Source organism: Phytophthora cinnamomi (genome assembly GCF_018691715.1).
Source record: "Phytophthora cinnamomi strain GKB4 chromosome Unknown Contig15, whole genome shotgun sequence".
NCBI lineage: Eukaryota > Oomycota > Peronosporomycetes > Peronosporales > Peronosporaceae > Phytophthora > Phytophthora cinnamomi.
In genome coordinates, this window is record NW_027150948.1 from 1,303,229 (window position 1) to 1,324,387 (window position 21,159).

At 55.3% G+C, this 21,159-nt stretch overlaps 12 protein-coding genes across 12 annotated transcripts; 8 read left to right on the top strand and 4 right to left on the bottom strand.

Moving 5' to 3' along the window:
* Positions 1 to 598: 598 nt before the first annotated feature.
* On the bottom strand, positions 599 to 1,315 carry IUM83_09639 (Coiled-coil domain-containing protein 97; the record flags this gene model as incomplete). Its single annotated transcript, XM_067934090.1, has 1 exon — positions 599 to 1,315. The coding sequence occupies one exon, from the start codon at positions 1,313 to 1,315 to the stop codon at positions 599 to 601; it is 717 nt and encodes a 238-aa protein (XP_067797002.1).
* Positions 1,316 to 1,527: 212 nt separating this feature from the next.
* Positions 1,528 to 2,150, bottom strand: IUM83_09640 (Grx4 family monothiol glutaredoxin; the record flags this gene model as incomplete). The annotated part of the gene is made up of 2 exons (XM_067934091.1): positions 1,528 to 1,651; positions 1,753 to 2,150. 2 exons carry the CDS (start codon positions 2,148 to 2,150, stop codon positions 1,528 to 1,530), a joined length of 522 nt encoding a protein of 173 aa, XP_067797035.1.
* Positions 2,151 to 2,406: 256 nt separating this feature from the next.
* IUM83_09641 (Leukocyte receptor cluster member 8) lies at positions 2,407 to 4,324 on the top strand (the record flags this gene model as incomplete). Its single annotated transcript, XM_067934092.1, has 2 exons — positions 2,407 to 4,079; positions 4,147 to 4,324. 2 exons carry the CDS (start codon positions 2,407 to 2,409, stop codon positions 4,322 to 4,324), a joined length of 1,851 nt encoding a protein of 616 aa, XP_067796899.1.
* A 536-nt stretch (positions 4,325 to 4,860) lies between these two features.
* On the bottom strand, positions 4,861 to 6,361 carry IUM83_09642 (Chorismate synthase; the record flags this gene model as incomplete). The annotated part of the gene is made up of 2 exons (XM_067934093.1): positions 4,861 to 4,879; positions 4,995 to 6,361. The coding sequence occupies 2 exons, from the start codon at positions 6,359 to 6,361 to the stop codon at positions 4,861 to 4,863; spliced, it is 1,386 nt and encodes a 461-aa protein (XP_067796898.1).
* A 1,493-nt stretch (positions 6,362 to 7,854) lies between these two features.
* IUM83_09643 (3-deoxy-7-phosphoheptulonate synthase) lies at positions 7,855 to 8,988 on the top strand (the record flags this gene model as incomplete). Its single annotated transcript, XM_067934094.1, has 1 exon — positions 7,855 to 8,988. One exon carries the CDS (start codon positions 7,855 to 7,857, stop codon positions 8,986 to 8,988), a length of 1,134 nt encoding a protein of 377 aa, XP_067796897.1.
* Positions 8,989 to 10,647: 1,659 nt separating this feature from the next.
* On the top strand, positions 10,648 to 11,163 carry IUM83_09644 (Secreted RxLR effector peptide protein; the record flags this gene model as incomplete). The annotated part of the gene is made up of 1 exon (XM_067934095.1): positions 10,648 to 11,163. The coding sequence occupies one exon, from the start codon at positions 10,648 to 10,650 to the stop codon at positions 11,161 to 11,163; it is 516 nt and encodes a 171-aa protein (XP_067796896.1).
* An 806-nt stretch (positions 11,164 to 11,969) lies between these two features.
* Positions 11,970 to 13,577, top strand: IUM83_09645 (Glycoside hydrolase; the record flags this gene model as incomplete). Its single annotated transcript, XM_067934096.1, has 2 exons — positions 11,970 to 12,286; positions 12,371 to 13,577. 2 exons carry the CDS (start codon positions 11,970 to 11,972, stop codon positions 13,575 to 13,577), a joined length of 1,524 nt encoding a protein of 507 aa, XP_067796895.1.
* An 83-nt stretch (positions 13,578 to 13,660) lies between these two features.
* On the top strand, positions 13,661 to 14,498 carry IUM83_09646 (Glycoside hydrolase; the record flags this gene model as incomplete). The annotated part of the gene is made up of 2 exons (XM_067934097.1): positions 13,661 to 13,878; positions 13,949 to 14,498. 2 exons carry the CDS (start codon positions 13,661 to 13,663, stop codon positions 14,496 to 14,498), a joined length of 768 nt encoding a protein of 255 aa, XP_067796894.1.
* A 584-nt stretch (positions 14,499 to 15,082) lies between these two features.
* On the top strand, positions 15,083 to 15,775 carry IUM83_09647 (Glycoside hydrolase; the record flags this gene model as incomplete). The annotated part of the gene is made up of 1 exon (XM_067934098.1): positions 15,083 to 15,775. The coding sequence occupies one exon, from the start codon at positions 15,083 to 15,085 to the stop codon at positions 15,773 to 15,775; it is 693 nt and encodes a 230-aa protein (XP_067796893.1).
* Positions 15,776 to 17,789: 2,014 nt separating this feature from the next.
* IUM83_09648 (Glycoside hydrolase) lies at positions 17,790 to 18,047 on the top strand (the record flags this gene model as incomplete). The annotated part of the gene is made up of 1 exon (XM_067934099.1): positions 17,790 to 18,047. One exon carries the CDS (start codon positions 17,790 to 17,792, stop codon positions 18,045 to 18,047), a length of 258 nt encoding a protein of 85 aa, XP_067796901.1.
* Positions 18,048 to 18,817: 770 nt separating this feature from the next.
* On the top strand, positions 18,818 to 19,142 carry IUM83_09649 (uncharacterized protein; the record flags this gene model as incomplete). Its single annotated transcript, XM_067934100.1, has 2 exons — positions 18,818 to 18,825; positions 18,941 to 19,142. The coding sequence occupies 2 exons, from the start codon at positions 18,818 to 18,820 to the stop codon at positions 19,140 to 19,142; spliced, it is 210 nt and encodes a 69-aa protein (XP_067796900.1).
* Positions 19,143 to 20,354: 1,212 nt separating this feature from the next.
* Positions 20,355 to 20,756, bottom strand: IUM83_09650 (uncharacterized protein; the record flags this gene model as incomplete). Its single annotated transcript, XM_067934101.1, has 1 exon — positions 20,355 to 20,756. The coding sequence occupies one exon, from the start codon at positions 20,754 to 20,756 to the stop codon at positions 20,355 to 20,357; it is 402 nt and encodes a 133-aa protein (XP_067797013.1).
* Between the last annotated feature and the right edge of the window lie 403 nt (positions 20,757 to 21,159).

Sequence of the window (21,159 nt, forward strand, 5' to 3'; positions counted from 1 at the left end):
CCAGGTCACCCGACGAGGCTGAATTGGCGAGTGAGGTACCAGCACTCATCGGTGGATCGCTGTTCACAGAAGTAACAGATGAAAAGCTACCTAGCATCGCTTTTGCTGGTTTCTGACGCAAAGAGGCGGTTGTCCGCGACGTGGCTGGCTTGGGGACGATACTGCAGAGATACGACTTGACCCCATCGATCTTTCGTCGGTGAAGCTCCTGCGCCTTCTCCACCTCGCGAGCTCGGCAGATTTTACTGCTGGACTTCTCGGCCCTATGCATGCTGTGGCGACCACTCCACCCTCGGGTAATGCTGGCGATGATCCTCACGCAAATATATCTCGAGCCAGCGCTGATCCAGCTTAGATCATGAACGCGACGTCGAAGAGCCCCTCGCACGATTGCTATGGCTGCTCGCGAGGATGGAAGTTCTGCAGTCGACATAAATACTCGTTGAAGACCACCATGGAAATTGAGATGTTTTCAGCATAAGAATAGCTTCGTCTCAAGACGCAGTTCTGATGGCGCTTTCGCAAAGGGGATCCCCAGGATACATGCACGGCTAGTACTCCAACCTCTTTTCGCTTGAGTTGGATCACACCACTGTTTTCAGGCTGCCTCGTCCGCGAAATACCGATCTTCTGCATCTCGTTGTATCTCGTCGAAGTCGTCCAGGTTCTCGCTTGCGTCTATCTCGGCGTAGCTTACATATTCCCCGTCCTCACCGTTCAAGAACCTGGTGCTCATGACCTCAATGAGTTGCTGGCGCCTCTCGGCTACACTAAATGCAGCGGCGTCCTGTTCGTCGTCGTCCTCCTCGTCTTCTTCGTCCTCCTCCTCTTCAACTACATTGTCCTCCTCGTACAGCCGCTCCAGTCGAGCCTGCTGCTGCTTCTCATCCACAGCGGTGAATTTGCCCCACGTTGCCTGCTCAGCCACCCGCCTCGCCTCCATCTCGCTGCGCAGGCAAGTGTCCATCAAGAAGGAGGACAACTTCTGTCCTCCATCGTCCCCCACGGGTGCAGTTGCACTTGCCTTCTCGAGAGCCAGGTACTGCCCCAAGTAGAAGTGGAAGAGCGCGGGGCTGCGCTGCTGCATCATGGCGTCTGAGAAGTACTGGTCCTCATCCTCGCACGCAGACTCCTCCAGCAGCTGCTGCAGGCGTCGATAGCGACGGTTCTTCACCACGACGGCCTGGCCGCGCGGGCCACCGCGACTGGCGCTGTTCTCCGCCCGCGCCTGAGCCATCGATGTGGTCGCACCGCCCAGCGGCAACTCCAGCGACGCCATGTAGGCGTCCAGCGCGTCTACGTCCTCCGCGCTCATTGCGATTTGTGTCCAAATGATAGTATCATACTAGTAGTAAGTAGACGAGTACCGGTACGGAAGCAGGCATCTCATTACATTGCCATTCATGGCAGCACCTTGTGCGCCAGAACAACGAGCCGCTAGAGCTGGCCCTATACCTATCTACCCGTATATAGTCTTCGCCAGTGTGTTAGCCCCGACGTCCCCTCGTTCCTGCCTGTGAGCTGCGTCTAGTTCTTCTTGAATTCCGCCAGCAGCTCGTCCAGCTCGCCGGACTTGCTCATGTCGGTGATGATGTCGCAGCCGCCCACGAACTCGCCCTTCACGTACAGCTGCGGGATCGTCGGCCATTGCCTGGCAGCAGCAACAATAGCAGCAACAGCAACATAACACAGAACGTCAGCAAGTGCGTCATCACCCTATTTTTGCCCAATCGCAGGCGGCCGGCCACGCACGAGTACTCCTTGACGCCCTCGCGGATCTCTGGGTGGTCCAGCACGTTGACGCTGTCGAAGCTCACGCCCTGCGCGTGCAGGATGCGCACCACCTGCATGCTGAAGCCGCACTGCGGGGCCGAGGGCGTGCCCTTCATGTAGAGCATGATGGGGTACGTCTTGACGTGGCTCTCGATCATCTTGAGGATCTCGTCCTTCTCCGTGGACTTGGCGGCGTGGTACTGCGGCTGGAAGTCCGAGTGCGACCCGTCCTCGCTCTTGGAGGACGAGAAGCAGCGCGGCTGCGTCTGCAGCAGCAGCTGCGAGGCCGCCAAGGGAGCCGCACGGGCGGCCAGCACCCGCTGGCTGCCGCGCACGGCGGAGCGGGCCACTCGGCGCACGATCGTCGTCATCACCATCTTGGCTTGGGCAGGTCGGGCCACTTGATCAGGAAGTGTGCGGCGTTGCTTCCAGCGGCCAGCGACCGCGTCGTGATTGGCTGTATATACAACCACACATTAACAGCCAATCATGAACAATAATATGGGTTACGCAATCGACGTCACTCTTCCGAGTGTCTTCACTCCACTATTCTCCGTCACTATTCTGCATCATTCCCCACACCGACGGCCCGAGCCAGAATAGCAAAAGGAACAGCAAGGGAAGAGCACCGAGATGACGTCCAACCCGACGCAGAGCGGCGGCCTCGCGGCCAAGCAGGCCGCGGCCGCGGCCGCCGCGCGCTTCGCCGGTTACTCGTCCTTCTACGCGTCGCCGGCCGCGTCGCCGCCCGGCCAAGCCCAGCAGCAGCAGTTCTTCGCCGGCCAGTCGCCTATGGGGCCACCGCCGCCGCGGCCCGGCATGTTCGGCGGCCCGCGCGGGCCCCCGCCCCCTCGGCCGCCGCACCTCGCCAACGGGTTCGCGCGGCCTCCGCCGCCTCAGTTCGCGTTCAACGGGCGCGGGCCGCCGCCGATGATGCGGCCGCCGCCTCGTCCGGCGCCGTCGCCGCCCTCCACGGCTCAGTGGCAGTGGAGCAACGGCAGCAGCATCCAGGCCTCGGCCCCGGCCAAGTCCGCGGCGCCTGTGAGGTTTAATATCAGCCCCCAGAGCAGGGGCCCACCGCCCAGGAACTTCGGCCCGCCGCCGGCCGCCTTCAACGCGGCGCCCAAGCCCGCGGCGTCGCCCTCGCCCATGGCAGGAAACGCCAAGTGGCCCGACGCGCTCCACGACTACGTGAAGCGCGCGTTCGCGCGCTGCAAGGGCGCGGCGGACCAGAGCATCACGCAGAACTCCCTCAAGGAGATGATCACTAACGCCATCATGACCAACAGCCTGTGGACGAAGAACTGGACGGCGGAGCCGCTGCCGGTGCTGGTCGGAGACACGCCGGCGGCGGCCATGCAGGCCAAGATTGGCATGGGGGGACCTATGCCCGGCGCGGCCAATAGGTTTACTCCGTCTTCTTCGCCTGGTGGCAATGGCTTCCAGCCGAACCAAGGGTTCGTCCCGTTTAAAGAGCCCTCGGCGAAGAAGAACAAGGCCAACAAGCGCAAACACGACGGCTTTGAGATTGACGCCGCAGACATGCAGCTCAAGAGTCAGCGGAAACAGCGGTTCCACATGACCCAGCAGGAACTCAAGAGCTTCGTGACCCCCGAGGTGGACACGAAGAAGCTGCAGGTGCTGACGCAGGACGGAGACCTGGACCTCGCTGCCATGGTCATCAAAGGTACTAGTCAGACGATTGAAAAGGAATACTTGCGATTAACATCTCCCCCGCATCCGTCGACGGTGCGACCCGAACCGGTGCTGCACAAGGCGCTGGAGCTCGTCAAGTCGAAGTGGAAGAAGGGTGATCACGATTATATTTATGCCTGTAGCCAGCTCAAGTCCATCCGCCAGGATTGCACAGTGCAGCATATCAAGAACGAATTCACGGTAACAGTGTACGAAACCCACGCGCGGGTAGCGCTCGAGTCCGGCGATATCAACGAGTTCAACCAGTGCCAGACGCAACTCCACGAGCTGTATGAGAAGCTGATCCCAGGCGAGGCGATCGAGTTCCTCGCGTACCGCATTCTGTATTGTGTGTACGTGTCTCTGCAAGCCAAGAAGGGTGACTCGAATGCGGGACAGCTTGGCATGTACCACGTGCTGGGCATGGTAACTGCCAAGCTGCGTGCCGACCCGGCGATCGCGCACGCGCTGGCTGTGCGCCAGGCGGTTGCTATGAATGATTACCATCGTTTTTTCAAACTCTATGTAGATGCTCCGAATATGGCAGGTTACCTGATGGACGTAATGGTCCCCGCGATCCGGCTAAGCGCGCTCCGAGCTATATGCAAAGCGTACGTAACTGTGCTACCATCGTTTGTGGAGTATGCTGGATTTCTGACATTTTCGCTTGAATTGTAGGTATCGACCAACAATCCCAGTTCAGTATATTCGCGAAGAGCTCAAGCTTGAAGGCAAGGAAGGAAAGGCATTCATCCGACAGTCTGGTCTCGCGTTTGTGAAGGGGGACAAAACGCGCGTGGACACGAAGACTTCGAACATCGTCTGGGTGCTGAGCAATCAGTCGTCGCTTATTTAGGCTTGCCCATGGCGTGCACAGCAAATGCCATGTGAAATGCCTGGGCGCCAGCAGCTATGAAGAAACTTACCGGAGAACGTCGTACAACGCAGTGTGTGAAACGGCGTGTCGCCTTGTCCTACTTACGCCTGTGAGGTGAGGTACTGGTAGCTCAAAGTATTCGCCAAGATGAAGTCGAGTTCGTCACCTCTCTCCGCCCCTCCACTGTGAGGTGAGAGCCAGCCAGAGTTCTACGGACCAAGCAGTGTCTTCGCAGCTGAAGTGGCCCTCGGTGGTAAAACTGGGCGAGGCATGAAATTACACCGAGACACATGGCGGGACGGAGAGAGGCTGAATGTAGCTGATGAGTCGGGTATTGATCAAAACGAGGAGATGGAGTACGGAAGAGATGAAGAGGAAGGGGACCCTAACAGTCAAAGCGGCGGTGCACCTGCAGTTTTCCTCATGCCTCGGCTGATAGCATTCGCTGCAACTTGCGTGGTGACTTGTACGCCATCTAGCGCATACTTCGTACTACGCAGAAGCTGCCAACACTGCTAGCCGTAAATGGCAGAACTGGAGTCTTGCTTGCATAACTAACATAATGAAAATGCTTTTGAGTTCGCTGGTAGCGTTATCTATGAGGATCTACGCAGAACACTTCAGCCTGAAATTGTCGCTGCCTTCTTACAGCTTGCGCTTCTTCTGCGCCGGCTCGTCCTGCATGCTGCCCTCACGGCCTAGCTGGATCAAGGCAGCATCAGCGATGGCGAGCGCAGACATGGCCTCCACGAGCGGCACGACACGAGGTAGCACGCACGGGTCGTGGCGGCCCTTGGCCTCCAGCACGGTGTCCTTGCCGTCGTAGCCGACGGTGGGCTGCGCGCGTCCGATGGTCGACACGGGCTTGATGGCCACGCGGAAGTAGATGTCGGCGCCGCTGGTAATACCGCCCAGCACACCGCCAGCGTCGTTCTTGGTCACGCCCAGCTTCTCCGGGCGCTCGGCGTCCGAGCCCGCGCAGAAGGGGTCGTTGTGCTCCGAGCCACGCTTGCTGGTGCCCGAGAAGCCCGAGCCGATCTCGAAGCCCTTGGTAGCCGGGATCGACATCATGGCGTGCGCCAGCACGGCCTGCATCTTGTCGAAGCAGGGCTCGCCTAGACCCACGGGCGCGTTGCGGATCACGCACGTGACGACACCGCCCGTCGAGTCCTCGTCCACCTTCATGGTGCGCACGACCGTCGACATGGCGCAGGCCGACGGCGGGTGCGGGCAGCGCACGGGGATCAGGTCGTCCGTGAGCCACGCGTCCAGGTTCTCGGGCGCGGGCACCACGTCACCCTTGCGGTTGTACACGACCTTCTCCGTGTCCATGTAGGCGGGCGTGGCGAGGTCGTCCTGGGCCTTGACGAACTCGGCGTCGTACGCCTTGTCGTTCTCGAGCTGTTTGGCCGCGTCGTCCACCTTGGTCCACTTGGCGGGGTCCCGCAGGATGCGGATGGAGCCGATGGTGTCCACGTCCTCGCGAGAGTAGACGGCCTTCTTCGGGTCATTCAGCAGCTCGCGGGGCATGTCCACCGTGCCGATGGAGCTCACCCAGCACACGATGGACGTGCCGAACTTCTCCTGGAGCCACTTCTCGGCCACGGCGCCGGCGGCCACGCGGCCGATGGTCTCTCGGGCGCTGGCGCGGCCGCCGCCGCTGCTGGCGCGCGTGCCGTACTTCATCTGGTACGTGTAGTCGGCGTGGCCGGGGCGCGGCACCTGGTCCATCTCCTTGTAGTCCTTGGGGCGCACGTTCTCGTTGGGCACGAAGAGCGCCAGCGGCGTGCCGAGCGTCACGCCCTTCTCCGTGCCGCTCATGATGGTCACCAGGTCCTTCTCGTCGCGCGGCGTCGTGAGCTTGCTCTGGCCGGGGCGGCGGCGCGTGAGCTGCGGCTGGATGTCGGCCTCGGTCAGCGCCAGCGACGGCGGCACGCCGTCCACGATGCAGCCCACGCCCTTGCAGTGCGACTCGCCGAAGGTGGTCACGCGGAAGAAGCGGCCGAAGGTGCTCATGCTGGTGAAGGAGGCTGGGGGCAACGGGCTCGGGGGGAGTTCGGAAGTGGCGAGGAGCTCACGTAAGCAGGATTGCTCAAACGCCGAAATGACTGACGTGGGAGCGCTGATGGGCCCCGTGATAGATGATAGTGATGGACGCACGAGCTCCCACTGAACAATAGATAGAGGTGATTATGATTTTCATATAGAAATACAAAATTGATTGTAGATATCTCTATGTGACGATGTATTGCAAGAAGGGATAGTATAAAGTATGATGCATATCTTTACCGCTCGTAGGGGAAATAGTGTATCCCTGGGGTGCAATTGTGGGGATGGCTACATGCGCTTGCACCTCGTGAACTTTCTGGTGGACGTGTGGCGTGCAAGGGCTTGTGCACGCTCGCGTGGCCCAATGGATACGGCGCTGCCCTCCTAAGGCAGAGATTGCGGGTTCAAGTCCCGCCGTGAGTACTTTTTCGGAGCAAATCTTGCCGACCACCAGGCTGGCTTACGCGTCTGGTAGCCGAGTCTACCACTCGCACCGGAATCATCAACCAAGCAGAAGGAGTGGCCTTGCCGACCTCCAAAGACCAAAGCCACTCGTGAGCAGTTTATCAGGACACACATATGTGGCTCGCTCAGTTCGCTGTCCGGAATTGGATCGTTTCAGGGATTTTGCCTGGCAGCCATTTAGCGAGCAAAGCTGGCACGGTGTGAGGTCGACCGTGTTTTCAGTGAAAGACGGCCATGCACTGGGGTGGTAATAGTTTGCCCCGTAATTGCGCTGTTCGTGCGACAGTGGTCATGATGCCTCGTTCGTCAAGCAGATTGGCTGTACTCGTTTCTTATGAGCACGTCCACATTCAGGCAAGGTCCCTTGTCTTGCGATCTCTGCAGACCGACCGCCCCCCATTGGTGCTCTGCTACACTGTTGATACCTGCTCTTAGTTTGGGCTACTGGTATAGATAGTATTACTTGTTTTACATTGCTCGCAAGAGGGCCAAACGTTCGACCAACCAGCTACATTCGTAAGTTATGCTACACAATGCGGACACGACCCTTGCGAGCGTGCTGCAGTCTTGTTTATTGGTGGCAGTCGTGCGGCGAAGTCGGCCGGGCATCTCTAGGCGACGAGCAGAAGCTTTGAGAGCATACAGCATCTAGGTATATGCAATAAAGACACCCTATTATAAGCCGCTCGCGTGGCCCAATGGATACGGCGCTGCCCTCCTAAGGCAGAGATTGCGGGTTCAAGTCCCGCCGTGAGTACACTTTTGTTGCCACCACGACTCTGTACTTATGTTCTTGTCCCCCCTGAGCCACAAATTCAAGCCACCCTGGGGCACAAATTCAATTCAACCCCTGGGGGCACAAATTAATTCCAACCCCTGGGGCACAAATCACTTGACGTGGAGGTTCTTGTGGCTGTCAAGTCAATCGCGAAAACGCACCTCGAAGTTGCCATTCCTGAATTTGCCACGCACCTGTCAAGTCGAGTGGAGCCGCGATGCTGAGCAAGCAGCCGAACCCCGAGCCCGAAGCCGAGCGCGCCCTGAAGCGCCAGCGCCTGGAAGACCGCAACGTCATCGCCATCAAGCCGCTGGTGCCGCCCGCTTGCGTGTTGGAGGAGCTCCCCGTTACCCCAAAGGTGCACGAGCTGGTGGACGCCACGAGGGACGCGGTGTCCCGCATCCTGCACGGCCAGGACGACCGCCTCGTGGTGGTTGTCGGCCCGTGCTCCATCCACGACGTGGAGGCTGCTATGGACTACGCCAAGCGCCTCAAGGTGCTGGCCAATGAGCTGGACGGAGAGCTGCTGGTGATCATGCGCACGTACTTCGAGAAGCCGCGCACCACTGTTGGCTGGAAGGGCCTGATCAATGATCCGGACCTCAATCAGTCCTTTAACATCAACAAGGGCATCCGCGTCGCTCGCAAGTTGCTGCTGGACGTGAACTCGCTGGGTCTGCCGGTGAGCCTCGAGTTCCTGGACACCATCTCGCCGCAGTTTACCTCCGACCTCATTTCGTGGGGAGCTATCGGTGCTCGCACGACGGAGTCGCAGCTGCACCGCGAGCTCACGAGTGGACTGTCGATGCCGGTGGGCTTCAAGAACGGCACGGGCGGCAACGCCAAGGTGGCTGTGGACGCTGCCGTGGCCTCGTCGCAGCCGCACAACTTCCTGGGCCTGAACGAGCATGGCCTCGCGTCCATTGTACGCACCAAGGGCAACAAGGACTGCCACGTGATCCTCCGTGGTGGATCGGGTGGCCCCAACTACGAGCAGAAGTACATCGACGAGGCTGCTGAGATGTTGGTCAAGGCCAAGCAGCCGTCCAAGATCATGGTAGACTGCTCGCACGGCAACTCCCGCAAGCTGCACTCCAACCAGCCCAAAGTGGCTAGCTACCTCGCTGGCATCATCGCCGAGGGCAACACGAACTTGCTGGGTGTTATGATCGAGTCGAATATCGTGGAGGGCAACCAGTCCCTCGGTGACGACCCGTCCAAGCTCGTCTACGGCAAGAGTATCACGGACGCGTGCATCAACTGGGACGACACTGTCACGACACTGAAGGAACTCGCGTCCGCTGTCTCCGAGCGACGCAAACGCGCCGCCGCGCAGCCGACTACCAACTAGTTGTCAGATATCTAATGCGAACCACAATGTAATTGTTGATAGATATTCAATTTGTTTGGGAGTCGTGAAGGCCATACCGCACTTCCAACTCACCAGCCGAGGCTGTCCTTCACGATGTTGCGCTCGAAGTCACGTGGCAGACCTCCGTCGTCCAAGGTGGGCTGCTGTCAACTTCGCGAACAGAGATTGCCTCAGGGCTTCAACCACTGTCAGGTCCCTGAAGTTGAAGTGATGCAAACTTTTCGTATACACGACAGTACCGTGTACTGCTAAATGTACCTGAATGCGGAACCCCTCCCTGTGCTTCGGTTGATGCTGTCGTTGACATCCAGCAGCATCAACCGTGATACTCGTACGAGCAGGAAGTTCAACCATAAGCACGGCCGGTTATGGTACATGCACGTAGCGAGCTCTGTAGCACAAGTCCCTGCGGTGCTGCACCAGCATTCCCGACTAGATCATTCTCGATTGTCAGCGTACGCTGTGAAAATATCGGACGCACGGGCCTTCGAAGACCTCGGGACTCGTAGAATTAAGAATCTTCATAGTTTGAAGCGACAATGACCGATTTATCAGTGATTCAGGGTCGATTTTACTGTATTGAAGGAGGTACAGTACATGTACACGGGCCGATTTACACATGGTTGCCGTGCATGCGGCGAGAGCGTTGACAAGGAAAAAGGAAGCACGCAAATACTTACATGTACATGTACACCACTTCGTCGTGAAGCTGAGCCGCACCATATTCTGAGCGAAGTTAGGTTCAAAACCCGGACTCATTGTTTAGAAAAAAAAAATAGTACGGTACATATCATTCATGGTTACAGATTTGGACACAAAGATATGACCGACACAAATGACAGCCACCTTGCAAATATTATGAGCCAATCAGAGTTCGAAATACAAAATTACGATGTGATACTGTATCAATGATATCATATTATTCTATGATTCTACTTTGTCTAATTTGATTGACTGGTCCAGTTTTTGAGTTTTTTTGTGATGTATAGTTAACGAAAAAAACAAAGGCGTCACATCTTTCTGTCCAAATATGTTCTTTGAAACCCCCTGATGCAATCGCTTTAGGTCGACTATTCTCCCAAAGAATGAATTCGTATTTCTCGACTGTACTGAGTTTTTCCTGGATCCTGCTCACCAATGATTTTCTTCCGATCACAAGGTGTACTATGCAATATGCTTCCCAGCGCGTCGGGCAATTGTCCCAGCAAATCATCCGTTCATAACAAGGAATTGCTGACCTAAAGTCTCTAAGCGTTCTACTGTTTCCGGTATGGTAATAGAACGCTCTGCAGTTATGTATACTCTATTGTCCGGTGTAAATAAGCAGAACCAAATTGCACATCGCATTGCTGTTCCTGGCATAACGGCTTTCTTGACTCTGTCGTTCGCAAGCAGCGCACGCCTTCATTTACGGATTTCCTTCGCACGACAAGCACAACAGGGACGGAGACGACAACTACAATGCGGCTTTCCGTTTTTCTCGCTCTCGTGATTGCCACCTTCGCCATGGTCACCAGCGCCGTGCGCGCTGCTATTCCTGAATCATAGCGCAATCTTCGTGCTCAGCAAGTTACTGGCCTGACTGGAAAGGCCGATGACATCGCCACAAATTTCCTTCAGACGTTGCGGAAGAACGCGATGCTAACCAAGGATGAGAAGTTTAAGGAGGCTGGAAACTTGAAAAAGGCTGAGGCTTATAAAAAAACTGCTGGGGTCATTTCCAGGCTCAACAAAGGGCAAAAGGCGCAGCTTGCGGAGATGGTCAAAGCGAACAAGGCGATGGTCCAAACGGCCAAGAAGGAACCGGAGAAGCTTTCGCAAGTGGTTGCGGAGGTTGCCAAGAAGGAATCTGAGAAGCTTTCGCAAGTGGTTGCGGAAATTACCAAGAAGGAACCGGAGAAGTTTCCGCAAGTGGTTGCGGAGGCTGCCAAGACGAAAACAGAGAAGCTTTCGCAAGCGGTTATGGAGGTTGCCAAGAAGGAACCGGAGAAGCTTTCGCAAGTGGTTACGGAGGTTGCCAAGAAGGACCCCAAGAAGTGGTCCAAAATGAAAAAGACTATTGTGAGTCTGCTTGGAGTAACGCTGGGTGGAACCATCATCTGGGCAGCTTACCAGTATAGCAAGGCCAACAGTGCAACTACTACGGCGGCATAAGCAACGGGAAACTTGTGAGTGCTTTTTGCACAGTGATGACATGGCTATACTACTATAGTGTTGAGTAGCTGTCATTTTATCTCTGCTAAGATAAAGCTTGCGTAACAAAGAAATCTCGAGAGCTTCGCGTCGTACTTTTGTCCGGTGTTAATAGTGTTTGTGGCTTTGGAAGCAGGGCCCGCGCAATGTTTTCCAGGGCTCCGCACTCCAATGGTCAGCACTTAGCTTCCCGTTCACGCCGCCTCTGCAGTATTTCTTGAAACGAAGATACGATTTCATGTAAGATAAGCAACCACTTTAGTACATGTACTACCAAATTTTGCCCAATCAAATTCCGTTCCCTGCCTCCTGCCAGAATTCACCTACTTATTTCCTGTTGATTCCTTCGTTGTCAGCGAACGCTGCGAAAGTATCAGACACACGGGCCTTCGAAGACCTCGGAACATGTAGATTTAATAGTTTTCAAAGTTTGCCACCTGATGAAGCGACAACGACCGATTTATCAGTGAATCAGGGTCGATTTTACAGCGTTGAAGGAGGTACCTCGCTTTGCTTGCCCATGCAGCACGTGCTTGTTTGATGACTCGCACATGGTGACTTCAGCAACGTTATCCCAATCAGACTTAACGGTGGCAACATCAACAGTGGTCCTATGCAGGCAAGACCGGACAATCCCAGTTGATTTACGGCCCGTTACTCAAAGTGCTGTGCGTCACTCGATGCTGCTTCATTTTCACCCGAACAAGTCTCAGTTTCGATTTTGTCGACCTAGGCACACGCTCCGTACGCGACAGCATCCAAGCGGTATGCGTAACGTCGCACTAGCGCTGGCGCTGGCCGCTGTGTGCCTTGCCGATAATCTCGACAAGTACGGCGTGTTCACCCCCAAGAAGATCGCGCTGGGCTCCACTCCGTCCATGGACGGACAAACCTACTCTGGTGGCTTCACGCTGACATCGGACGAACCGCTGGCCACGCTCGACTTCGACTATGAAGCGGCGGGCCTACCGTACTTCGTGGTCTCCTCCATCTCCAATGGAACCGTGGACGTCGAAGTCAAGTACTCGGAGCAGTTTCCAGCGCTCTCACTCAACCACTCGGATGGCCCCTCGCAGTTCACCACGTCCATCGCCAACTCGCGTCGCGTTGGGACCCACCGCTTTATGGAAAGCGATGTCGGGCAACGATCACCTCCGTGCTAAGTCAGCCCGGTGAACGTTGGCAATCGTCTGCGTCTGCTCACTGGCGGCTCTGTCACCTTCGAGGCAGTCGGTTTGCAGGCGTCGATCGAGGTAATCGACGACTTCACTACTCTGCCTGGCAAATTCTCGAGCTCGAATGCCAAGTACGACGAGATCTGGAAGTTGGGTGCTCGTGCCGTCACCGCTGCTTGCCTGGATGCCAATAGCCAGCTGCCGTCCTGGAGCTCGTCCGAGGAGAACTGTACATTTGTACCTGACACGCGTCCCGGTATCTCCTACAAGACGTGGGACCTGACCAACTACGTGCTCAACTTCGAGTCACAGATTATCCGCGGTGGGGCAGGCTACACCATCGCGTACGATCTGACAGGCAACCGTGATGGAATTCAGATCCACCTTGCCTCCGAGTACCCCAGCGCTACGACGTACGCTAACATGAACACCACACTCTTCCCCGCCAACACTGCAACCCTAGCATGGGGTTACGATTTTGCCAACGCCACGAGCATGACGAGCTATATCCTTGGCCAGTACGACGTGTCGTTCATCGTGAAGGAGAACGTATGGTACCCCGTTGAGATCCGCGTGAATTCGACGGCCGGTAACATCCTTTTCTCGGTCGATGGGGAGCAAGTGTTCGACATTGTGCTGACTGAAATGGGCTTCACGGATGACCAACTCCCGTTTTACGGTTGGGCGTCTCGCGGTGAGGGTGCGATTGGCTTTGGTGGTTGGCAGGACCAGGCTTCTTACGTGCGAAACGTGATTGTCACCAGTCCGACCGATTCGTCCGATGTGCTCTACTCGAACCCGATGACGGATGAAAGCGTGGTCGTGCCCGAGTTTGGTGGCCAGAGTAACCCCTACGGCGCGTGCCTGGATGGCGCCAAGCGCGATCGATACATTTGGCTGGGCGATTTCTACCACACGACGCGCATCATGGGCGTGGCCAACTCGAAGCCCGAGCAGATCACTGGAACGTGGGAGTTCTTGTTCGAGTACCAAGCCGACTACGGTCAGCTTCCGGGCTTCGTCCCCATTTCGTATCAATCGCCGATGCCCACTCCAGAGATCTTCCTTTACAACGCTGGCACGAGCGGTGCCAACTACTACTTCCCGGACCATGTGATTCTCGGACTCATTGGGTTGGAATCTTACATGGACTACTACGACGGCGTTGCCTTCGTCGAAGAGAGTTTACGCGTGCCATGACGTGGCTTGTGGGCTGCGAAGGGAGCAACGGGTTTATTGATCTTACGCCGTACGCGGTGGTTTTCCTCGGGGCTGGAGCCGGTATGGCTGTAGATGCTGCCGCTGTTCAGTGCTTCGATGGCATGGCCAGGGTGGCCCGCGTTGTGGGTGACTGGGAGTCCGCGAACGCGTGGGTCGACACTGCTGCCAGCGTGAAGACTGCCATCAACGACCTGCTCTGGAATGATACGCTGAGCAACTACGCCTTGGATGTGTCAACGCCTGAGGTGTACGGCGTCTCGGCCATTGCGTTTGCTCTCACGTCGGGCGTAGCAAACGAAACTCAAATCAAGCTGCGTGGAAGGTCTGGAGGGTCTGCGTCAAGGCCCTAGCTACCCTGACTCGAGCACCACAGGCAATACCACTGAAATATCGCCGAACACGAACGGGTTCTTGCTTGATGCACTGCTGCAGCACGGCTACACCGACCAGGCTGTCTTCTTGCTGGACAACCTCTGGGACGCCATGATCTGGAACGAGTCGTACCGCACTGGTGCTAGTTGGGAGTACGTCGCGCAGTCACTGGAGCCCGGCATCGACTTTTTCACTTCTCTGAGCCATCCTTGGGGCGGTGCACCTACCTACGCATTGACCAACTACATTGTTGGCATTCGTCCGGTGGAGTTCGGGTTCCGCCGCTGGATCGTGAATCCGCTGGTGACGGGCCTGAATGTGACCCGCGCCAGCGCGACGGTGAGCACTCCGCACGGAGATTTGTCGGCTGCTTGGGAGCTTGTCGACAGTCAGCTCAGCGTGACTATCACTGCCCCTGTGGGCACGGACGGCACATTCGAAGTCGCTCAGCCCAGCTCGCCCTCGGGGGTATATGAGGAGCACCTCGTTGGTACTGGCGAAGCTACGTCATTCGCCGTTCAGCTGTAAGTAGGGCACACGCCGATTTTGAAGTGTAAATGAGCATTTCTCGTAGGTTAGCCCCGTGCGGTGAGTTTCCCCATCGCCCATTACGACGCCTGAATTGCAGTCAGTGGCATGAAATTCCCACGCTGTTGATGATGAGGTATAACTTTTTTTTGCAGATGACCGGGCAGAAATTAAGTTGCAGTGTTCAACGCACATGATCCAGAGGCGTGCGAATCGTTTTTTTTACATGTACAAGTGGCCGACCCACCCTCTTTGCACTTCAGAGCGCTGGTCCAACTGATAATGCTTGCCGCACCTGGTGGCGACCCAGCAGGACCGAGCCGCGGTCTTGCCCACTTCAACTTCATCTGTCAGCTCTTCGCCGCAGTGATAAGGCTTCAGCTTGAAGATCGTACTGGCATGATGCCACGCTTTACGTGCGCGCCAAGTTCATGTACGTGTTCCCTCAGGCAAATCGAAGCGCGCAGATCTGCACAGACTTCAACCACTCGGCAAGAATCGGTAGACATCGCGCCACCACCAGCTCAGTTCCCGTTTGGATTGATCGCGATCAGTTCAACATTTCGTCTCGGCAACAGGAAAAGATGCGCGGGTTTCGAGTTGCTGTGGTCGTGGTGGCGCTTTGCACCGACAACGGCTTCGTCGATGCAACCATCGACTATGGGGTATTTACGCCCAAGAAGCTTGCGCTTGGTACAGCACCGACGATGGGGGCAAGCGACTACGCCAGTGGATTCACACTCACCGCAGCAGAGCCCATCGCCACGCTCGACTATGGCTACGAGGTGGTGGGACTGCCGTACTTCGTAGTATCTGCAGTCTCAAGTGGCCCCGTCGACGTGGAAGTCAAGCACTCGGAGCAATTCTCAGTGCTTTCGACCAACTTCTCGGACGGACCCTCGCAGTACGCCACGGCTGTCGCTAACTCACGTCGAGTGGAGACTCACCGCATCACTCTGGATGAGATAAACGCAACGGTGACATCCATGTTGAGCCAGCCAGGTCAGCGTTGGCAAACGTTGCGCTTACTGAGTGGCGACTTCGTCACATTCGAAGCAGTTGGTTTCCAAGCGTCGATCGAGGTGATCGACGATCTGTCCACACTCCCCGGGACCTTTTCGAGTTCTAACACCAAGTACAACGAGATTTGGAACCTTGGTGCGCGCGCCGTCAGTGCTGCGTGTCTGGATGCAGGCAGCCAAATCTCGTCCTGGAGTGCGTCGGAAGAGAACGGGACTTTTGTGCCTGGTACGCGTCCGGGTGTCTCGTACAAGTAGTAGAAATCTGAGTGACTACACGCTCGAGTTCGAGACCCAGATCATCCGCGGCGGCGTTGGTTTCTACATCGGCTACGACATTACAGCCAACCGAGGCTCCCTCATGTTCCATTTGTCGTCGGAGTACCCCGCGAACTCGACCTATGCAAACACCAACGCGACACTGTTCCCAGCCAACACGGTGACCCTAACCTACGGATTCGACTTCGTTAATATCACGGACATGACGAGCTACCCAATGGGAAAACTATGAAGTTCCCTTCAATGTGAAGGAGCTCGTCTGGTACTCGGCGAAACTCGCGGTGAACTCCACAGCGGGAAACCTGGTACTGTGGTTGGACGTGTTGCATTTTGCAAAACCTAACCAGCTCTTGGCGGAGTTCTGGTTGGTAATTGTGTGGTCTCGAACTTGACGATGGAATCAAGTATCGAGACGGATTGCTTTCGTGGCAGTCACCGTGATGTTACTGAAGATGACGCTAGCACAAATCAAGTGGCGGGGACTGGTACAACCGAACTAGCGCAGTCGTTCAGGCTGGATGAAGACCTGGCTAGTGATCGCGCTAGCAGCGGGAGTGTGAAGCGTCATACTTGCATGTAAGTTAAGCTGAGTAGTGAGGAGGACTAGCAAGGCTAACTCAAATTTACTTTCCAATTTACTACTACCTCCGTTCGGAAATAGATAACCATTTCCAATCATATTTCAGCCTCTCCAACATAATTCCCCTTCTAAACCAATCGAGTTTGAATTCTGAATCTCCCGCGCTTTCCCGCTCACTGGCCACCACACACTGCTGGCCCCCGCACACTGGCTTCTGGATTCATTTCGAAAGTTGGCGGATGGGGGAGATTACGGATAGTGAACGCCAGGCCGTCTAGGAAACCCTACTGCTTCGCAGCGAAGGAGGCGTGCTTACACGTGGGGAGATCGTCCGGGTTGCAATGTACTTCCACGTGAGCCGCCAAGTTGTCGAGCGCATTGGAAGCGTGGAATCAACTCGATGGGAGATCGAGTAGCAGCTGTGGTCAAGTCAAGAAAGAGTGCAAGATGGACCGCCGCCCCGCTGCCCCTGCCAACCGCCTGGACGACTCTCCACCCCCAACCTCGCCGACGCCACGCGCTGACGCTGCTGCGCCGAGGCCTGGAACGCTGGATTCGACCTTTCGTGCCCGGATCGAATCCCCCCGTGTCTCGCATGTACATGCGCTACGTGCCCCGCGCTTGACTTGGCGCGCGTCGTGTGCTGGAAGCGATGCGGGATCCGACGACGATGGAGGGCTCGGTTGCTGACGATGAGCGTGAGGCGAAGGCTGAGTGCGACGCTTAGACGGAGGACTCGCGCTTCCTGCTGCAGCGCCCATGGAGCGTATTATGAACTCTAATGGTGGAAATGATTACCGGCTCGAACATTTGCTAAGTACAAACTGATGCGAACGGACAGACTTCCAACGTCATTGCCATGCGATGCAACATCTCTCAGCAAGTGGGATCCTCGTAGCACCTGAAGTGCCCCTCAAGGATGAAGTGAGATCTTAGATCCATTTTTGTGCGGCGGAACAAGAACGCCTGCGCCTCTCTGGACTGTGTCTTGCTTAGTGCCAACTCTAGATCTCCAGCCCTCCCACATTTTAAACGCCTGCGCCTCTCTGGACTGTGCCTCGCTTGGAGTCAACTCTAGATCTCCAGCACTCCCACAATTTTATAATCAGGAAAATGAACGAGGCGGAGCGCTGCGCAAAAAAAAAACAAATGGTCATCTATTTCCGAACGGAGGTAGTACTACCTCCGTTCGTAAAAAAAACAAATGGTCATCTATTTCCGAACGGAGGTAGTACTACCTCCGTTCGAGGTAGTATTAACTACGCAGATCGGCCTCGAAGGCTTCTCCTCGGCGGCAAGTTCCTCGCGGGATTTCTCAAGGTGCAACAGGACGGTCATCAAGTTGTTGATGTGACGATCACTTATGCTCAACGGCTACTCAACGACTGGAAAAGGTGCTATCGGCTTCGGCGGATGGCAAGACCAGGCTTCCTTCATCCACAACGTCGCGGCTACAAATTGAACGATTCAACAAATGTACTCTACTCGAACCCGATAACCGATGAGAGTGCTGTGCTGCCAAAATTCGGCGTACAAAGTAACATGTACGGGGCGTGCCTCGACGGCGCCAAGCGCGACCGGTACATTTGGTTGGGCGACTTCTACCACACGGCACGCGTCATGGGCGTGACCAACTCAAAGGCCGAGCAGATCACTGGAACGTGGGAGTAATTGTTCAATTACCAGGGGTCGATCCGCATCCCAATCCGCGCCGACGAACACAACGGCACCAGACGGAGGCGCAGTAGGCGTCTGGTCCCTCCGAGCGAGTGCAGCTGCATGCTGTGGGCCACCGACGAGCGCAACCGCTTCCTCGAGGCGCTGGAGCTCTATCCTTCTGGGCCCTGGAGAGTCATCGCCAACCACGTCGGGACGCGAACTACCACGCAGACGATGACACACGCGCAGAAATACCGACAGAAGATTGCGTTTACTTCTGATGCAGAAGCCCTGACGAGTACACGTGCAACATCATCTGTTTGCTGACTATCTTCGTACTACCATCATGACACGAAGCGACGGTGAACATTAGTGTTAGTATGCCTTTGGTACACAGTTCGCGGCTGCCTAGTGTGTGACGGGGCCACACAAGCACCTTACACAGAGGAAGTGTGCTAAGGAGAGTATACAAACTCTCAGTGAACGGCAGTTCACGTGTCCCTGGCCTAAGGGGACTGATTGATCAGAAGTATGGTAGATCTAAGACTGAGTGTATTTATAGGTTAGTACAGATTTGGCCTGCATACAAATCTGAAGTTCCCTATAGTTTATCCTATATAAAATGTATCGGTTGGCTCTCAAGCCTATTGTGTCACTACTGAGGGGAGTGACCATTTGTAGCCATCCCTCAATAGTGCCAGGGTCACTATTCCATGTAACCCCGTTACATAGTGACAGCACAAAACAAGTAGAGGACTCCGACATGGCCCTTTAGTGACGAAATGATAACGTGGTGTACCAATTCATGACCTCTGACCAGTTCATGGGCTAAATGGACTATTATCCAATCCGATCGTCTCATTTGGGCTAATATTGCTCTGATTGGCTCGCTATTTTTTAACCAGATCTTGGCCCCCACTTTTCTTTACGCTGATCCCATATGATATCCAGCCCCCTCGAGCCGAGCGCAAGATGAAGGCAGCCTTCACGGAGAAGCAGCTAGAGGAAGCTATCGATTGCGTCCTCGTAGGAGAGAAGCTCACAGCTGTGGCCGACTCGTCGCCCGTCATTGTCAACACTGAAGCGCAAAGTCGCCGCGCGCAATAAGGGCCGCTTCATTGAGCGCCAACGACCCGGACCTGCCCCCCTACTGCCATCCGAGTGTGAAGCTGACATTGTGACAGGGATCGCTGCAATGCAGCGTCGTCTGGTCCCCGTGCAGCCGTGGGTTGTTGGGGCGATCCCAAAACCCCTCCCAATTTTGAAATGATAGCACCACAACAGATTTATATCTGCATTAAACCGTTGCAATCATTGTACACAAAACTGAATGTTGCTTCTAGCTTAATACACATCCAACACAATGATGGTCACGAAACACACTCACAAGAGAAATACCTACAATATTGCGTACTAGAATATTACATATTACTTAACTCAAACTCACAGTCCTGTCGTATTGAAGTTAGTTTGGTGCAACGATAGCACGCGGAGCTAACGGGCGCATGCATTCTCTCCCATCCAACAGGAACTCGCTCACTTTCGTTTTTGCGGCAAAAACCACACAACACAAGACCTACTCTCACCGCTGTGGTGATGCTTCAACGCATTCGAGAGCTTCGCGCGCAGGAGGCCCAAGCAAGCTGGAAAGCGTTCTGCAGCTTCCCTACTCAATGTTTTCAGCTGTCCACTTCAGGAGGAGCGAATTGTAAACCTCGTTGTCTTGCAGTCGTCCCATGTGCTCTTGAAAAAGGTGGTTATTGGGCTATCGTTGGTCCTGTCCGAGGTGGCTGAACATGTATTCTATCTTGCGCCCTGAGTCCTGCTGCTCGTTCGCCATAGCACGTGTGGACTGAGGCGGTATCCCATATGAGGCCAATCTTTTGTCCTGGAGAAATACTGACCAGGAAGCCGACATACTTTTTGCCGAATGCTATTGTAATGCTATTTTGGGCTTCTAACATTAGGTAGGTAAAACGATAATGCCTCAAATATTATGTTAGCCAGCGATTGGAAACTGTTTTCTTTGTGCTAAGAAATAACTATCAAACGAAACCAAATGCTCGAAAATTTGGTTTTGGCATTCTATTTGTTACGCATTCTGTCTGTGAGATGCTTGTAATCATCACATAAATTTAAATGTAAAATTTGAAAAAATGCCTTGCAAAATCCAGAGCTTCCCTGTGCAAAGCACGGCTTTGTTTCATTTATAACAGTGACCAGTCTGTGTCGGTACGCTATCTCGTGGTCATGTTGGTCGTTCTATTCCTAATGCCTTGGATGACTTCCTATGTGCTGTAGGCGATCGTCTTCGAGAACTCATCTACGAGCGTGTCGTGGCAGCTGAAGAACGAGTCCACGAACGAGCCACTTGATGCCTATGAAGCGGAACGGGTCCTCGACCGAGGCCTTCTCGTACATCTGTAGCACAGCCGAGTCCAGGAAGTTGTACAGGTAGCAGGGAGGTATGTAGGCGCGCTCGTCCTCCGTGGTGACGCAGTTGACGGCGTACTCGAGCTCCTCGAGCGACGTGTCTATCTTGGCACACAGGATGGACTTGCACTGCACGTTGCTGGCGTCGGCCGACTCCTTCTGGCGGTAGATGGCGCAGTTATTCTTCTCGAGGTGGGGGTTCCATGCGGCTGGAAGGCAGCGAACGCCGTGGCGCTGAGCCAGAGCTGGCCACGGACGCGTTGCCCACGCGGCGTACGGCTTGCCCAAGCTGTGCGAGCTGCCGGCGCTCCAGAGCACGGTCGCGCGCCCGTGGTGGAGCGCTTGGAGGCCTTGACGCCCAACAACAACACAGCCAGTGTCAACAACACCCCATTCAGTGTTTGGTAGTAGTCACGGGAATAGTAGAGTTAGTAGAGATACTATCATTGCTACTATTACTACTACTACTACTACTATAGTACTGGGTTTGATGTCTCTAGTAGTGCCAATTTTATAGTAGCCAATAATTCGTAAATAGTAGTGCTGTTACCACTACTATTGTACCGATACTAATGCTCGTGATCTACGCTACTGTTAAGACATCATCCCTCGTTCAGTGTCCTCTTTCTTTCTCTTTCACAAAGTCGTGCGCCACACGATGAGAAGCTCTGAAGTTTCGTTTACCTAAATC